Below are 18,037 nucleotides of genomic sequence, written 5' to 3' on the forward strand. Positions count from 1 at the left end.
TATAATTATCATCATAATTAATTAACTAAGAACTATGCTAAGTTCCTTACATCATTTATCACATTGAATCATCACCATAAAGCTGTATGGTTATATGGCTGTAAATGGCAAGGTGGGGATTTAAGCTGAAATAGGATTCCAGGACAAATGGTAAGGCAATTACAGTGATTTCTCCTAAGAAGGAGAAAGAAACAGAAACAAAATGATTTCAATACACTATGTAATTACAACCACCAGATTTTTGGATAGAATGCTTCAAGAATAATTCAAAGGACATTCATTCTGGCCTACAGATAAAGATATGCTTCTTGAGAGATGATGCTTGAGCAATCATAAAGACCAAAAAAGAAAATTTTGGAGGATGGAACAGTATGAGGCAGAAAAAACAACATAATATACAAGATGACAGAGTGGCATAAAAAAGATCATGACCATGCTTTCTGACAATCCAACCCTGGAATCAGACTTACTTTTTAACTATGGCAAACAGTAAAAAATGTTTTTAACTGTTCAACTCTTAAGTCTATAAATACTGCTTACCACTATTACACTATCAAAGTGCTTTTTAGAAGTTAAAACTTTCACTGGTAATCCCCAAATGTTTATGTGACAAGTCACATCTGGTTACTAGGGGACACACCCCACCCCCAACAGCACGCAAGGAGGGGAAGAGAGGAAAGAGAAGAGGGAGGGAGGGGGAAAGGGCGGGTACATGAAATTGTAAAATTATCCCTGAAATAATTTGTGGAAATGTTATCCTTTAATAGAAGACCCTTATTCTTATGTTCTGGTTTTGTCAGCTACCACATTTGAACCCACATGCTTGACGACAGGGACTGTTACACCCCTAGCGGATATCAAGTATTATATCACCACTCATGTATTTGATGGTTTTAGCTAACATTTTCTGAGGACTTACTATATGCCAGGTACTGTCAAATATTTTGCAAGACTTATCTCATTTAATCCTCACAACAACTCTGTGAGGTAGGTGTTATTATCAAGTCCATTTTATAAATGTAAAAACTGAGACTCAAAAGTTGATTAACTTTCACAAGGTCACACAGCTAGTAAGTGGTGAGATCAATATTTAAGCCGAAACAATCAAGCTCCAGAGTCCAAACCCTTCATCACTATACTACAGGGAACTACTGTAGGGGACTCTGAAATACTGAAAAAAAAAAAAAAATTTTTTTTTTCTTTCCATTATACTGAATACACCTAAAAATTTAAAACAAACATGTAGAAGCGCCTGGGCGGCTCAGTCACTTAAGCATCCAACTCTAGATTCGGCTCAGGTCATGATCTCACCATCGTTGTGGGATGGAGCTCCACATTGGACTCTGTGCTACAGCATGGAACCTGCCTGGGATTCTCCGTCTCTCTCTCCATCCCTCCCACATGCGTACACGCTCTTTCTCAAAATAAGTATTTTTTAGAATAATAAAATAAAAAAACATGTAGGCAAAAAAATAAAACTAGATAAATTTTCCTGCACCAAAAATATGTATAATGAAGTCCTACACACGTGGAAGATGGAAAGATCACAATTAAACTGTCAATTACCAAGGAATATTACAGGAAAATGCCATGCGATCAGAGGCATTAAGTTTATGGAAAATTGGCGAGGGAATACTACCCAAATGTGATAACCACATTCATATAGATAATGGAATAGCCTTATCCATGTCACCAAAAAGTATAATTTGATGACATAATGAATTTAATATATTTCTTGTTATAAATTATACTGGTCATCACTCAACTAATTAATGATTATATAGCTCTAGGTTTTACCAGCCTTGGTCTTTGAAAACAGAGGAAAGGGGGCACCTGGGTGGCTCAGTCAGTTAAACGTCCGAGTTCGGCTCAGGTCATGATCTCATGGTTCATGGGTTCGAGCCCCACATTGAGCCCCATGTCAGGCTCTGCACTAATAGTGCAGAGCCTACTTAGGATTCCCTCTCTTCATCTCTCTCTGCCTCTCTCTCTCTCTCTTTCAAAAATAAATGGATAAACATAAAAAAACTTTTTTAAAAATCTTAAAATTTTTTAAAAAGAGCAAAGTGTCTAACAAGATGGGTGAGAAGAAAGGAAAGATAAAGGGAAGGAGGGAGGAAGAAAAGGCTTTTCAAGGGACAAACTTTTTAATCTACGCATCACTACACAAAATTCATTATTAGCTCTTGCTTTTGAAACGTGTGGCTAAGAAGTCCAGTCACAATTAACCCAGCCTACGCTGAACAGACAAATTTAAGTGGTGGAAAGCTAGATGGAAGGAACAGGGCAGTGGTTTCAAAAAAAACTGTTCCAATAGCAAAGCACCTTTAGGAAATAAATTAAAAGAAATGCTAGTGAATAAAGTATATAAGAGCATAGATGTCGTAGCTGGAGTGTGGGAGCATGGAGCCCCACTTGGTTGTTCCTGCTGGCAGTCACTGAGATAATTTCAAGAGATTTCAGGGCTCCAACCAACACAATTCAAAACCCCTGTGTTCTTCTGAGGGAAGGCTAGCTCATTTCTACCCCAAGAAACCTGTTACTTGATTCTAACCAGCAAAAACATTTTCTTACTCCCTTATTCCCTGCAACTTGCTCTCTCACAGGTTTCCCAAAGCCAGCTCTGAGTGAGCTGTATGGGTGAAGGAATGTATGGCTGTGTATGGATATCAGAAACAGGAATAACAGGGAGGATGTGTTAACAGAGGCGGCATTTTTTGACATAAGAATTCATGAGGGAAGTGTTGGCCAGAGGGGGCACCATTAACAGAGACATACCCACGCTCACATGTTGTACACAAATGCATGCTCATATACACACTCGTACATGCAATGCTGCCTCACACACACGTGCACCCCCAAAAGAAAGGGGAAAGCCCTTTGGAATAAGCAGTTCAAGTAAAATGAATACCTCAGAGCCTTGCCCACCTCACTGTCTTATCTTGAAAAAAACCAGAGCAGTGCTTCTTGAATTTTAATGTGCATATGAATAATCTATAAAATGCAGATTCTGACTCAGTAAATCCTTGGTGGGACTAGAGATTCTGCATTTTTTTTTTTAAGTTTTATTGATTAAGTCATCCCTACACCCAGCATGGGGCTTGACCTCACAAGCAAGATCAAGAGTCCCAGGTTCCTCCACCTGAGCCAGCCAGAAGCCTAGAGATTCTGCATTTCTAACAAGTTCCCAGGAGGTGTCTCTGCCACTGGTCTTTGGACCACATTTCAATAGCAAGGGCCTACAGAACAGAATGTCCCAATGAGTTTTGTATCCACTCAGGTAAAACTGAGAACTGCACAACTATATAAGCTAAAACAAATTCTTTTGGAGGATTCTCAGGACTTTCAATTTATTAAACTCTAAGAAGATAATGATACACAGTATTTTACCAACTTTCTTGGCTTGTTTTCAAAAGCATTCCCTACCACCAGTGTTTGTGAGGCCTACTGGAGTACAGAGAGAAGGCAAGATGAGAGCTGTCTTGGGAAGTCAGAGAAACACTCCTGATTTAGAAGTCTCCTCCTTTCTCCCATTCTTCCAGAGAGAGACATCTCAACTTCCCCCTTTTAATGCTAATACCCACTTGTAAAAAACAGAAAGGAAACACGTTAGAAACAGCGATCTCTGGCTGGAGAGATGTGGTGATGAGCATTCCTATTTTCCTCTTTTTATTTCTTCAGTATCTTCCATGAACATGTAATATTTTTATCACCAATTACTTCCTTAAGAAAAAACTAACTCTACCCACCCACCCCCGCCCCCACCATGCTCAGGATATTTATTAACACTTGAAACAATTACTTCATTTAGATTTACAGAACAGAGAAAACAATAAAGATTTTCTAGTAAAGGAAGAACTGCTGGTGGAGTGAAGAAAATAAAGGATGAGAAAGAAGGCAAGCTAGGGGAAAAGGAAAAAAGGCAAGCTAGAAATGAGTATTAAGAAACTTTGGGCCCTGGGGAGATCAAAGATAAACAGCAAAAAAGGATGGAAAAAGATCAAAGAAGACCAAAACAATTTTGCCTTCTCTGTCAATATACCTAGAGCTCTACTACTTTTTTTTTTTTTTAAGTATATTTATCTATCTTGAGAAAGAGCAAGAAGGAGAGGGAGGGAGGGAGGGAGGGAGGGAGGGAGAGAGAGAGAGAGAGAGAGAGAGACAGCATGAGCAGGAGAGGGGCAGAGAGCAAATCCCAAGTAGGCTGTGCCTTGACAGTGCTGAGTCCCACTTGGGGCTAGATCTCACAAACTGAGATCATGACCTGAGCTGAAATCAGGAGTCGACCACTTACCTAACTGAGCCACCCAGGCATCCCCTTAGAGTTCTACTTCTTAAACAAATACTTCTTTGGCATCTAATATTACCTACCTGCTGCTTTTGTTAAGTTGATCATCCCAGATCATCCTATAAAGTATGACAGCATGCAAACGAACCCTGACTGGACTACAAAACATGTAAAAATGAAGTGGTTTAACTCATGTCTAAAAATTACCAGTGAGCTGCATAAACTTTTTATCATACACATATAGTAATATACACACATACAAATTGGTTATTAATTATACTATTAATGATTCTTAATATTTGTGTCCTCCCCAAAAAGGGAAATAATATTTACTGGGATTTTTCCTCTAAGAAATATTATGATATCAAAGTCAGAATATAAAGCACAAAAAAATGTTACTATAAGAGATATCAAGGGGCAGCTAGGTGGCTCAGTTGGTTAAGCGTCCAACTCTTAATTTCACCTCAGGTCATGATCTCAAGGTTTGGAGTTCAAGCCACGCATCTGGCGCTGCACTGACAGTGGAAGGCCTGCTTGGGATTCTTTCTCCCCCTCTCTCTCTGTCCCTCCCTTGCTTAAACTCTCTCTTTGTCAAAATAAACAAATATTAAAAAATATATCAATATGAAGTTTGTTAACAATTACATGTCAAAAATAACAGAGTTAACAAGGGGGAAATAATTGACTGTCATTTTGTTCTTCGTGCATTACACTGCTAGCCCAGTTTTAACATAAAATTCTTATATTAGTGGGGTGCCTCAGTGGCTCAGTTGGTTAGGCCTCCAGCTTCGGCTCAGGTCATGATCTCGTGGTTTACAGGTTCAAGCCCCGCATCAGGCTCTGTGCTGACAGCTCAGAGCCTGGAGTCGGCTTTGGATCCTGTGTCTCCCTCTCTCTCTCTGCCCCTATCCCCTCACGCTCTGTCTCTCTCTCCTTCAAAAACAAACATCAAAAAAAATTACTTAATTAAAAAAATTCTTATATTAGTTATAAGTAGTAGGTTTAACGTTAGAAATTATCAAGATGTACAGCGCTAGATCTATGTATACCAAATTTACAAGAAGAAATCCTTAAGAAGTTACTCGGTAGCAAATTTATTTTTATTTATTTATTTATTTATTTAATATATGAAATTTATTGTCAAATTGGTTTCCATACTCGGTAGCAAATTTAAATGTTACCACAGCAAGGTAATAAAAGGGACTGGAAATCCAAGTATCTGAATCTGACATTAAATGAACCAGCTACTGACTTTAAACAAGTCACAATCTTTCCAGGCCTGTTTTCTTACCTGTCAGGAGGATACTAGGCTAGAGCCATGAGTTCCAACAAATAGAAAAGATCTCACCTAGCAGATTGCTCTGTTTTACCTGGCAGTTCTCAGTATAGCAACAAGAACTGAGCTGAAAATCCCAAACAAGAAGGATTTGCAAACAATGGTGGCCTCAACCTATTTCGAAAGTTTTAATACCAATATTTCTACCCCAAACCTCTTAAGACCTTTCCTATGAAGACAATCTTATCCCTCTATTATCAAGGTTTCAAGTAATAAAAACTCACCAGTCTCAGGAAATTACTAAACCTCATGGAAGCTCTTGAAAGGTTCCTTCCAACTCTAAAATTCCAGGTAATTCTGTAATTTCCCATAATAAACAATACTGCAAAATGGAGTGCCTACTCAATCTTCTGAAACAGATTATCAATCACAGATCATATAACAAACGGTAGAGATTTTAACACGCATGAAAGCCAATAAACAAAGCATTGTAGATATTTAGTAAATATTCGTTAAATCAAATCACAGTGTATTTTACATACTTGCAATACCCTAAAATTACAAACTATCAAAGATAAAGGAAAATGTGTCTTAAAAAAATCTCAAACACCTGTTTCATTAACTCCTTGAATTAAAACTTGATATCCCACAAAATGCTAATCTTTCTACCAAAATATACTGGCTCTCTAACACCTCAGAAGAAAAGAAGAATAAGCAAAGAAATCTTTCACTCAAATAGTACAGTTTTATAAACTTCTTTATCAGAGACAAAAGAATGAAAAGATCAACCAGCAGTCAACCTGGATTTCAATCTAGGCTCTAACACTAAATCTGTGACTGGATGACCATCTTGGCCTCCTCATGTAGGGTGGTTTGATGAACAAATGTAAAGATATATAGGAAAGCATTCTGAACACAGAAAATTAGTATATGAATGATAAATAATTCAAAGATACTGCTTTTACTGAAACCACCAATAATAACAAAATTAATTTTGTAGCAATATGTCATAAATATTCTTTCAAACATATACTTTAACAGTAATGGCCACCATGCAATGATCATTTACTATGTGTAAGCCACTGTGATAAGGCTTTACAAAAATTAACTCATTTAATCTTCTCAACAATGTTTTTTAAAAAAAAAAATACCCAAGTAGCATACTGAAGATCACTGTCAATATAATCAGTAATATAGTTGAATAAACAGATGTTAAATTCAGTAATGCAGTCCCATTATAAAATTATTTTATTCTCAAAAAAATTGTTTCTGGTATTATTACATATATATAAATTTAATAACCTGTACCATCCTATGTAAACTTCTCAAAGGCAAATAATTTTAGTCCTCTGAAACCTTACTTCAATTATATAACAACTATCGTCTGAAAAACAGCAGTTTCTTTTAAAAATATACATTATTTATACACGCATACACATAGACATACACACAGAGAAAAGGGGAGGGTTTTACTTAGCAGTGACATGGCAGTTTCATTTGGCTGAAATTTCTTGAGAAAATTAACCAAACTGGAAATTGGCCATGATGTTAGAACACACTTTACCAAAAGTGCTTGACTAGTAATGACTACACCAATAACTGATTTCATTCTTGATTTGAGCATAGGACTTCTCCAAAAACTAGGACTATACTGGAAAATTAATTGTACATTCCTTCTTCTGTTTACTCATTAGCAAATATCATTTATCTATCTTTGCTAGAATTCAAACCCTTACAGGCTGGAATTGGGTCTCATCTATAATTCTACAGTCCTAGCATAATTCCTGGCATATGGTATGTGTTCATTAAGCATATACCGAATTCTAGAATTTTGTTCACTACCATTTATTTCTGATACTTCAAACATGCACACATGTGGGTTCTTCTCCAAATAATGACTTCTACAACCTGTATCAAAATTCCAACTTCTTCAAAGCTTATAGAGTTTAAAAAAAACAAACCAATAACTTTTCCTTTCTAATACGTATATTCTTCTTTCAACAAACTTTCATTGGACACCCATTACTTCCCAGGCACTTTGTCAAGCATCTTTGAAAAAGGTAATGCAAAGCTCCCATTTCCCTTAAGAAACTCAAGGGAGTTTCTTGATAACAAGAGAGTAAATGCATACAGGTAGCAGAATTACCATATGCTAAATGATATAACAAAGGTAAGCATCACAAACTGAGGCACCATTTAGATTCTAAAACAAGAAAACAGCTACTCTCACGCCTTTAACCAGTTATTCATCCTCTGGAATATTCATCCTCTGAGAAAGAATACTCAGCTTCATGAAAAAGACACAAATCAACCCCGGATTTATGAGGAAATGCTGAAGCTAGATGAAGATCACAATCAGAGGTGTGCACGAAAGACACACGAAGGAAGGCATGTTTGAGATTGGTCAAGGAGAATGTCACAGCCAACAGATACACAAACTAGGTTTGGAAGAATAAGCAGTTAACCAGGTAGGTGAAATGATAACAGAATTGTAGAAAAATATCAGCAACTACCCCTGTTAGTCTGACTCCGAACAACTGGAAATAGACAACTGGAAGCACAAGATGAGGGAAAATTCCATTATTTCTTTAATGTCTGCCTAATTTCTATAGTTGTATAGGTGTCTAATAATGTATATAATTGATCTATCTTTAAAGTAACAAGTTCATAGACAAAACAATACTATCTCAACCATAAAGTAAAAATTAGCTCCATATTAATTATAATTAAATTTAATTTGTTCCATTAATTGTACCAGTAAATTCAAATAAATGCAAAATCTGAATTCTAAACTATTTTTCAATTAAACAATCTCAAATACCACAAATCTATGTTTAGTATATTCTAGTTTTTGATAGACCCTCAATGTCAACTAACTTTAAAAACCACTCAAAAGAGAACTTAAATATATTTCATTATATGCTGTACTTTTTCTTGATTTTAGTTTATTTTAGTCAAGAAATAATTCTCATTTGGGGCACCTGGGTGGCTCAGTCAGTTAGGTGTCCAACTTCAGCTCAGGTCATAATCTCTGAGTCTGTGAGTTCGAGCCCAGAGTCAGGCTCTGTGCTGACAGCTCAGAGCCTGGAGCCTGCTTTGGATTCTATGTCTCCCTCTCTCTCTGCCCCTCTCCTGCTCACGCTCTGTCTCTCTCTGTCTTTCAAAAACAAATAAATGTTAAAAAAAAAATTTTTTTTTTTAAAAAGAAGTAATTCTCTTTTTTAGCTATACCATGCAAATTTCAATAATCCGAATAACAAGACCTAAATAAGTGGTAGTGAGATAACAAACAACCCTCCAAAGTTGTACTGTAAAAACGCCAAGGTATAATATAATGTAAGGTACATTATCATTCTTGAAATATGAAACTAATATATTGTTACATGTCAATTAAAAATGATAAAGCTAAAAATGCTTCAAAATTGAGGGGCAAATTATAATTTTACTTGCACACATACATGTTTTTAAGTATAAGACAAGAACAAACGTAATAAAAAATATGAGATGCACAAAATTCTTTATGTTCTTAATTTTCAAAATAACTACGTATTTTGTTATAACCTTACTATATTATAAAAATATTATTTCCGTGTTTAAAGACAAAGAAAGGTACGAAGACTCAGGGGTCACTTATCTCAGTTACTAATCTAACTGTAATAACTGTGCTTTTAATCAAGTAACAGCTTCAAAATACAAAACAAAACTGTGAAAAATTTTTAAAAATTAATGCTAAAATATGTACCTACGAATTATGGACAAAATAGTCTGATAATATTTTTACAAGCATAGGCTTAAAAGTTTTGGGGGATGGGATGCCTGGGTGGCTCAGTCAGTTAAGCGTCTGACTTTAGCTCAGGTCATGATCTCACGGTTCATGAGTTTGAACCCCCACGTCAGACTCTGTGCTGACAGTGCCAAGCCTGCTTGGGATTCTTTCTCTCTCCCTCTCTCTCTGCCCCTCCTCTGAATGCACACTTGTTCTACACACGACTCTTGATCTCTGGGTCATGAGTTCAAGCCCCATGTTTGGGTGTAGAAGTTACTTAAAATAAAAAAGAAACTTAAAAAAAAGTTATTAAGGGCACCTGGGTGGCTCAGTCAATTAAGCATCCAACTCTTGATATAGGCTCAGGTCCTGATCTCATGGTCATGAGATCGAGCCCTGCAACAGGCCTGTACTGAGGAGCCTGCTTGGGATTCATTCTCTTTCTCTCTTTCTCTCTCTCTCTCTCTCTCTCTCTCTCCCCCCTCTCCAAAATAAAAAAACTTAAATTTTTAAAAAAATTATTGGAAAAGTGATGCCAGTTGTTAAACAGCAATAGTAAAATTTAAAGGAATGTTAGCTGAAAAAGTTTAAATGCCTAAAATGTTCCAAATACTTTACTGGCTTTGGAGGATACAACAAAGGGTATGACTGCCCAGAAGGGTAGATAAACACATAGACAATACTACCACAATATGATGATTTTCTAGAGATAATTACATATGCATTTACATAGATAGACTGAACAATAAAATAGTTGGGATGAGGAGGTTATAATCCCAGAGGATTTCTCCCAGAGGGTTTCTTTTAAGAAGCACCATCTGATGAAAATACTTAAGTGCTGATGCAGCATAAGATTGGTTGGGATACGCAGCAGGAAATGAAGCTAGAAAAGCACATCAATGACAGATACTACAACCTTGTATACCATGCTCGGGAGCTCAACCTTTATTCAATAAACAGGACTTTATTCACTGGAGAGGTCTTAATTTTTATGTTTTAAAAAACATACTGAAATGATGTTAGCAGCATTAGGGAGAACAGACCAATTTGTCATAATTCACGAGAGAAAAGACATGGGCTTCTAAACTATAGTGACATAAACTGGAAAAAGGACAGATTTTAGAGACAATTCAAAGACTGGACATGAAGAACGACGAGGAGTTAGATCAAAGTTGAGACAATGATAGTTTCTGGCTTAGATTCCAGAAAGAGCATGCCACATACAAAGTAAAGTATATAGAGAAGAAGCCAGGTTTCAGTAGGCAGAAATTGATTTCAAAGATGTACAAGAAAAACCAGAGAAAAAATGTGTTAGAGACATCAAAAAGGGAGAATTTCAATTAAAAAAAAAAAAAGGCTACCAACATCAAATACTATGGAGGTGACATGGAAAGAAAAGATTAGGCCACTGAGTTTAACAAGTAGGTCACTAGGTTATCAGAGAGATCTTACTCAACAAAGGATAAATGAAAGGAAAAGAATGCCTGCTGAAGTAAATCTGTGGGATGTGGAAACCCATGCTAGTAAAACCTTACACCAGCAGTTCATAAACTTTTTGGTCTCTGGCTCTCTTATCCTCTCAAAGTTAAAAGAGCTTTTGTTTATGTAAGTCTTACCTAGCAAGAAATAAATTGCTATATTAGAAATAAAAACAGCTAAAATTTAAATGCATGTTAGTTCATTTAAAAAATAAAGCAGATCACATTTTCATATAAATACTTTTAAAACCTGTATTTTTCAAATCAAAAGTAATTTTGTGTGAAGAGTAGCACTTGCATATTTTTGCAAAACCTCTAATATCTGGCTCAACAGAAGACATCTGGATCGTCATATCTACTTCTGCATTCAATTTGTTGCAGTATGTTGGTTTAGTTCAAGAATATGAAGGAAATGTGGACTCCCACAAATATATAGTTGAAAAGGGAGGAGTAGTTTAATATTAATAGCCTTTTCAGATAATTATAGATATTCTTCTTTGATACTACATAAAAACACAAGTAGTTATTTCTCAAAGGTTAGTTGCATGTGATATCTAAAACTATATCAACAAAGTTTTCAGAGTAGTCCTTTAAAATCCATTGGTTTCTTTTGTACTTTAAATGGATTATCTATGCATGGTTTTGTAACACCACACATTGGTTATCTGAATATACTAGTTCACTGACTTACACAGATCTTCCAAACATCAACAAATTTCATGATAAATTATCAGAAGTTACATTCGTTAGTATCACCACCTGATTTCATCCTTAAAGTACTGGGATCAACAGTGGTTACATGTTTTCAAAAATTCTAATTTTCACTTGAAAGCTCAATTTTTATCATTGGCAACAAACACTATCAATTGTCTTCCTTGAAGTGACAAACTCACTGTGTTCATTTTCAAGAAAATAGATGCTACATATCCAAGTCTGAATAACCACAGTTTGCCAAGCATTCTTTCAAGTAAAAACGATCCTCCATGAAAAAAGCAGCTAGTTCTGCTTGCAAATTAAATAACTACACAAATGCTTTCCCTTGAATCAACCAATGTACTCTAAGTATGCACCAGAAGGGCTTTACTTTACTTCCCAGTTCATCAAATACGTTAAAAAAGACATGAGACTTCCTAAAATTCGTAACTTTTACTGCTTCATCAAGGGAATATATGCTTAAGTGAAACTGGCATTGTTTTTATTTCACACGCATGGTAGTGAAGATTACGATGAATACAGATAGCAACTTGGTGCCACTGCTTTGATTCATGCTAAGAGTCCAGCAGTTTTACCCATCCTTGCCTCGGTACCACCACCGCAAGGGTTAATACAGCAGAAAAGACAAATAACATCTTAATATGACTGTGAAAATAGTTTGGACCTCACAGAGTCCCTTAAAGGGTCTCAGGGACCGCCCCCCCCAGGGTTATTCAGATCACACTCTGAAAACCACTACTCTAAATTATCCAAACACTAATCACTTTAAGAATTTCCTTGTAAACAATGAAGCCCCTTGAGTACTCTAACCCAAGATATAAGGAGGAAAACCAACCAACCAACCTCCTTGAATAAGGAGTCTCTCTGAACAAGAACTCAGTGGTAGCTGGAAAGGCTCCTCAGACAGGTAAGGAGGCTTGGGAAGTCTGAATTTCTGAAAAATGAACTGACTTTTATGGTCCTCAATTTTTTTCTCCCATTCCTACACCAAGAGTAGTAGAATCTGTGACAAATTTCAAATTAGAAGACAGAAAGCAAATATGACAACAATAATACTGAAAAGATTTTTATCAGATAATTGGGGTTTATTTTAGATTTCTTCAGAATATAAATCATAGCAATATACTTCCATTTTATAGAAGCTGAAATAATTAATCTTTTTAATAACAGTCAGATCCTGACCATATTACTGAATTCAGAAATACCTAGCGCAGCCCTTGTATAAAATGAGACGCTCAGTAAACACTGCTGAACATCAAAGTAGTTGAAATGAGTTAAGAACACAGGTCACCAGAAACCTAGTACAACTCTTTCTTCTTTCTAAAATCTTTTTCATTGTTCCATAAGATAACATCTCTCACAAACGTTAAGAGAGCTATTACAACTTATCCTGAGAAAATATAACATTACCTGTTATACTTTAAATTCTACCTAAAAGTTTGCTATGGACTTGGGTGTTTTATATGCTTTCATTTAGGTCACACTTCAAAATCAAAACAAATAGCTCTATCATTCTCATTTTTTAGTATGTGCCACCTGAGTTAGGCAGTGATTTCCATTCCTATATGAAGTGGCAAGAAGATACTACTCTAACTCAATCATCATACACTGACTGCACTACCCTTAACACACTATACTAAATATTTCACTTTCTCTGATGCTTTAGATTGCTTCTTAATTTCTTAAAGTTTCTTAGGTTTATATGTGAGACACTTATTGCCTTATAAGTACTTGATGATGAAGATATAAAGATGAAGGAGACTGTTTAGTGCCTTTCATAGTAATTTGTCACCACAACTTTTTCTTTTTTAAATGTTTCCTGTCAGTTTGACATTTATCACTGCTTCTCTCACAAAAGTGCAATGCAGAAAACTTCAAGTGCTTGAACTATCTAGTTATTTAGATTCTGGATAAAAAAAAGAGATTTATCAAATTTAAACTAATTAAGGTCAGCAAGCACAAAACCGAAATCCAAACACAGAAATGGCATAAATTTAAAGACTATAACTGATCAAAATTTAGGAACTAAAGCTACTTCATATCATGTTTCATTTTAAAATACTACTATGATTATAACCTCATTTCACTGCATAGTTATTCTGCAGAAAAACGTAACCTACCAAGGATATAGCCAAAGACATTGGGTCTTCTGTTGAAATATAAAAGATTTGAACTCAGAATCTTAAAAGATAAAATTGTCAGTAAAGACTCTGGAGGGAGACCATGGGCTCCGCCTTCTCTGGAGGTTTAAAAAAAAAAAACTTTTCAAATGTCTGGAATGCCTTAGACTTGGCCTCACATTTGGCGACTTCGAGACAGAATCAGTTCAAAGGTCAGTCTGACCCAAGCAATTCAAGTCCCGTAGGTCACTCACGCAGACAAGTCATTAGCAAACTGCATCTTCAGCTCTGCTGCTATCCAGTCCCTGCTTTGATAATCGCCAACCTTACCCCTGAAATTACCCTAAGTGCTAATTAACATGTCAGTTGTAGAGAATTATTTCTTCCAACTCCTGAAACTTCTGCTTCTCTCTAGTGTTCTGCAACCCTTTAATCCTGTTTTTCTAACATTACCAGAGAGGGAAGTATTTTGTGGTGCAATCAATATCTGCCCTATTAACAATTCCCTGTTCCACTGTTCTATCCAAACAGGGATTCCACTCTGAATTTCAGAAAGTGGTTGGATTATAACAGGTAACAGAGAAATTAGAGCTCTTAGATTTAATTTAGGGCCAAAATCAAAAGAGAAGATACAATTCAGAGAGAGGAAGGAAGAAGCTGAGAGGGTCGTAGTGTAGAACACTTACTTTTAGGAACAGAGTGTCCCTTAGACTTCTGGTGAGTTGCCCAGAGCCTCTTCAGTTTCAATCCAAATGACAATGCTTCTCTGAGTCCTCCTCAAGTAATGTTTCCACCACTAAAAATTGGATCTACAAGAGCTCAGATGTACTGGTAAAAAATATCAGGGGCCCCCTTGTGGGCCTCAAGCCTCTTTTAAACTAGGCCCACTTCTCTGTCCTGGGCCAACTCCCCTGTGCACTATATTCCTTCTTCTTCCAGGTGCCAGGTATTCAGCCTGTTTCTTCTCTTCTGAGCTGCCACCACCTACTCTATTTCTCAGGGTTCCTCTAACCCCAAGACTGGCTGTGGAGTAGGACAACAGCTTCCCCCCTTCCTTGCTGTCCCTGCAAATAAACATATAGGCTCTTCTAGTTTCAGTATTTTTTCTAATGGCTACAAGAAAATAGAGAGGGAACAACAAAAAGCAACAATATCGTACCAGAGATTAAGATTATAATAAATGTCTCCACTTTAAAGTTCCTGCCTCCAAAAACCACATTTTCTAAAAACTGCTTGAGTGTTTTAAGAAGTACAAAGCATTAACACAGATATACAAATATATATTCTAAACCAAATCCAACCTGATACAAAGACATAAAGATACTCTGCTTTTCAAATACTAAAATCACGGGTCCAAAAATTGTTGCCACATTTACTTTAGCAAGTAAGTGCTTTTTTACTTTTCAGAATGGTCTGTTATATCCCCTTGAATTTAGATGTTTGAAAGTTTGCTTTTTAAAGGATATCATGAAAAATGCTCAATACATTTTATCCAATGTAAATGACAATATACAAAACGCATATTATGATTCACAGAAAGACATGTCAGAAGCAGCTAGCTTCACAAAGCAAATCATAAACTTTTAAGTTATTGCCAACTATCTGTCTCTACATTTTAAAATTTTAGTAAGTTGTTATAAATGGCATTCAAAAATCTAGTATCTAATTTTCAGAAATTTAACTTCTACAGAATACATAAATCTAATGTCACTATAGAGGTCTTCTTTAAAACAACAGTATATCACATTAGTATACTTATACTCTTGTGATAATTTAGTTTCTAACAGACTTTGTAATATCAAAATACATGGTATCTAAATATTAGGCTATAACTCACATGATTATAATAAATTCAAAGACAATCTTGCTACAAAGGCAAAGGAACTCTAAGTGTTGGCAGATCAACAATGTCAGACTTTGAATTTCCTGTATGACTTTCTTTATCCACTTAATTCACTTAAGTGGTTTTTTGAAAGACTGAGTTATTATACTGTAAGACTACAATAAAATAAAGACTGAAAATAGGCAGAGATCATTTTATCTCATTTGTAGAGTCTAATAGATTGCCATTTAATCAAACTAAAAATATTCAGATACTTTCAGTAAAAATGTGTCCCTGTGACTGGGCTCACCTCCAACTATTTATAAAATATTAGAGAATTTAGAATAAACATACTAAACAAAACCTTGATCTAACCTTTCCAGACTCTAAATAAAAAAGGAAGTTTAACCTATTGTGTACTCTATAATCAGATACTTTTTTTTTTTTTTTGAGGAATGAAATTAAATTCCATCTTTTGCTTCTACAGAGGATTTCATGGCTTTTCTTTGATTCCAACACACTAACACAACAATGCAGCCAACATTAATATACCCAGACTGGGAGGGGGGGAGGGGGGGGCATAACACCCAGCGATACGAATTAAATCGCAGTTGCTAATGCCTCCCTTAAATAATTTATTCTCTCTTGGCAGCATATAACGTTACAGCCTCTTCAATTACCCCTCACCGCAAACCATAGCAAGGGTCGCAATCAATCTGACCCAATTCCTATAGCGGCCACCACCTCAGTCTCGCCTCCTCCCGCGGGGTCTGCGAGTGTCACGGGAGGGGGCGGCAGCCGCAGGGGCGTCCTCTGCGCTGCAACCCGGGCGCCCCACGGCGCGCGGGGCAGGCCCGGGACTCACCGGGTGGAGGTGCCCTTCCGCACATCGCACATCATGCACTTGAAGGCCTCGGCGCTGTTCCGGAAGGTGCAGACGCTACAGTCCCAGTAACCCTCATCCGAGGACGGCTTCGGCTGCCGCTTCGGCCTGCAGGACACAACCCGGACACGACGCGGCGCGGGGTCACCAGCAGGCCGCGCCCGGCGCCCGGGCCCCGCGGCCGCCCCCGCCCCGCCCCCCGCCCCAATTCCGCGACCCCCGCCCCGCGGGCCCCCGGCGCGCCGCGCTCCAGCTAGGAGTGGGAGGGGAGTCAGGAAGGGGGAGGGCGCGGGCGCGGCCGCAGTCGTCGTCGCCGCCGCCTCTCTGACACCCCGGGCTGCCGCTCCGGCCGCCGCCATCGCGGCTCCATTGTGGGGCGGCCGGCGCCGGCCCCTCACGCGGCAGTGCTCGCGCAGCAGCGGCGCCAGCGCCGCCCCCGTTCTGGCCCCGCTGCCCGGGCGGCGAGCGAGACGGCCGCCCGAAGCCCGGCGCGAGGGCCCCGCCGCCTGCACAGTCCGGGCCCGGGGGCCCGGGCGCTGTTACCTGGTGGGGCTCTTCTTGTCTCCCATGGCTTGGCTACAGATGCACGCGGAGAGTCGCCGCCGCGGCCGCTCTGTTTGTCAATAAGGAGGATAATAAGCCGGGCGGAAGCGGGCGGGGGAGGAGGGAGGAGGGGGCGGGGAAGGCCGCACCGCCGAGCTCCGGAGCCGCCGCCGGATCCCACGCAGCCTCCAGCTGTCGGGGAAACTCCTGCCTGGGTGCACGTGACCCGAGCCGGCCAACCAGCAGCGGCGCCGGAGACTTCAAACGCGGCCAGCGCGGCCCAGCACCCGCGGCGAGTTCGCGGGCGGGCGGCGTGGGGGTGGTCGCTGCAGCCTCCGGCGCCGCCGCCTCTCCGCGCTTCCCTTCCGCATCCTTGGCTGGCGGTGGCTGCCACGCGCTGCAGGGCCCCTCTGACAGGGGGATGCTCAGTCATCCCGCGGGACGTGTGCTCCCGGGTGGAGCCGGCGTTGGGAGGTCAGCCCGGTTCGGGAGCAGTGCCCGGTCGCGGTCTCCAGGTAGAACCGCTTTCCCGGCCTCGACCGTCCTTGACTGCTCAGGTTCAGCTCGAGAGACACCTGGGGGAAGGCGGGAACCAATATTCAGCGCCATTGCTAGGTGCCTTAAAATACTAATTTTCTGTACGCAAATCTCTACCAAGTAGGTACTGTCGCCCTTAATTTAGAGGAAACGAAACCGAGGCTCAAGAGAGGGTAGGTGACTTCCTCTGTATTATATAATTAGAGAATGACAAAGCCAGGAGGAATTTAACCCTGGTTTTAATTCCGAATGCACTCTTTTGGCCTCCCAGGACTCAACAGTAGCCGCTTAAAACAAAACAACTCATAAGCCCTTTTCTTTTTTCGATAACGAGTTTACATAGTCCCTGAATGTTGTCTGTTGAGTAAGAAACCAACACTTTTCCACCAAGTCTCGTTTCCTCGACACACTAGATGCCCTCATCTCGTACTAGACTCTAGCAACAGCATCTATCTGGTTTCCTAAACTCCAGCCCCACTTCCCCAATCGATTCAGTAGTCCACAACCAGATACGAAATAAAATACTGATAATATTAGGCCACCACTCTGATCAAGTACCTTGCTAAGGCTCTCAGACTCCATAGCTTGGCATTCAAGGATTTCCACTCTT

The 18,037-nt window shown here is 38.9% G+C and overlaps 1 protein-coding gene across 10 annotated transcripts in view; it reads right to left on the reverse strand.

Moving 5' to 3' along the window:
* Positions 1–17,412, reverse strand: part of YAF2 (YY1 associated factor 2) — a 74,623-nt gene extending 57,211 nt beyond the window's left edge. For 3 of the 10 annotated variants that reach the window (XR_007154234.1, XR_007154233.1, XR_007154232.1), the window contains exons 1-3: positions 16,891–17,056; positions 16,330–16,455; positions 14,329–14,706 (exon numbers count right to left, since the gene is read on the reverse strand). Coding sequence is in view for 5 of the 10 variants with exons in the window: in XM_047868521.1 (XP_047724477.1) it covers positions 16,361–16,455; positions 16,891–17,323 (528 nt within the window). In the remaining 5 variants the exon portion in view is untranslated. Of the gene's footprint in view, positions 1–14,328; positions 14,707–16,329; positions 16,456–16,890 lie in introns of those variants that run through there. The other 7 variants (XM_047868521.1, XM_047868519.1, XM_047868525.1 and 4 more) reach the window with 5 other exon arrangements.
* Positions 17,413–18,037: the final 625 nt, after the last annotated feature.

This window comes from Prionailurus viverrinus, chromosome B4 (genome assembly GCF_022837055.1).
Source record: "Prionailurus viverrinus isolate Anna chromosome B4, UM_Priviv_1.0, whole genome shotgun sequence".
In the NCBI taxonomy this organism is placed as follows: Eukaryota; Metazoa; Chordata; class Mammalia; order Carnivora; family Felidae; genus Prionailurus; species Prionailurus viverrinus.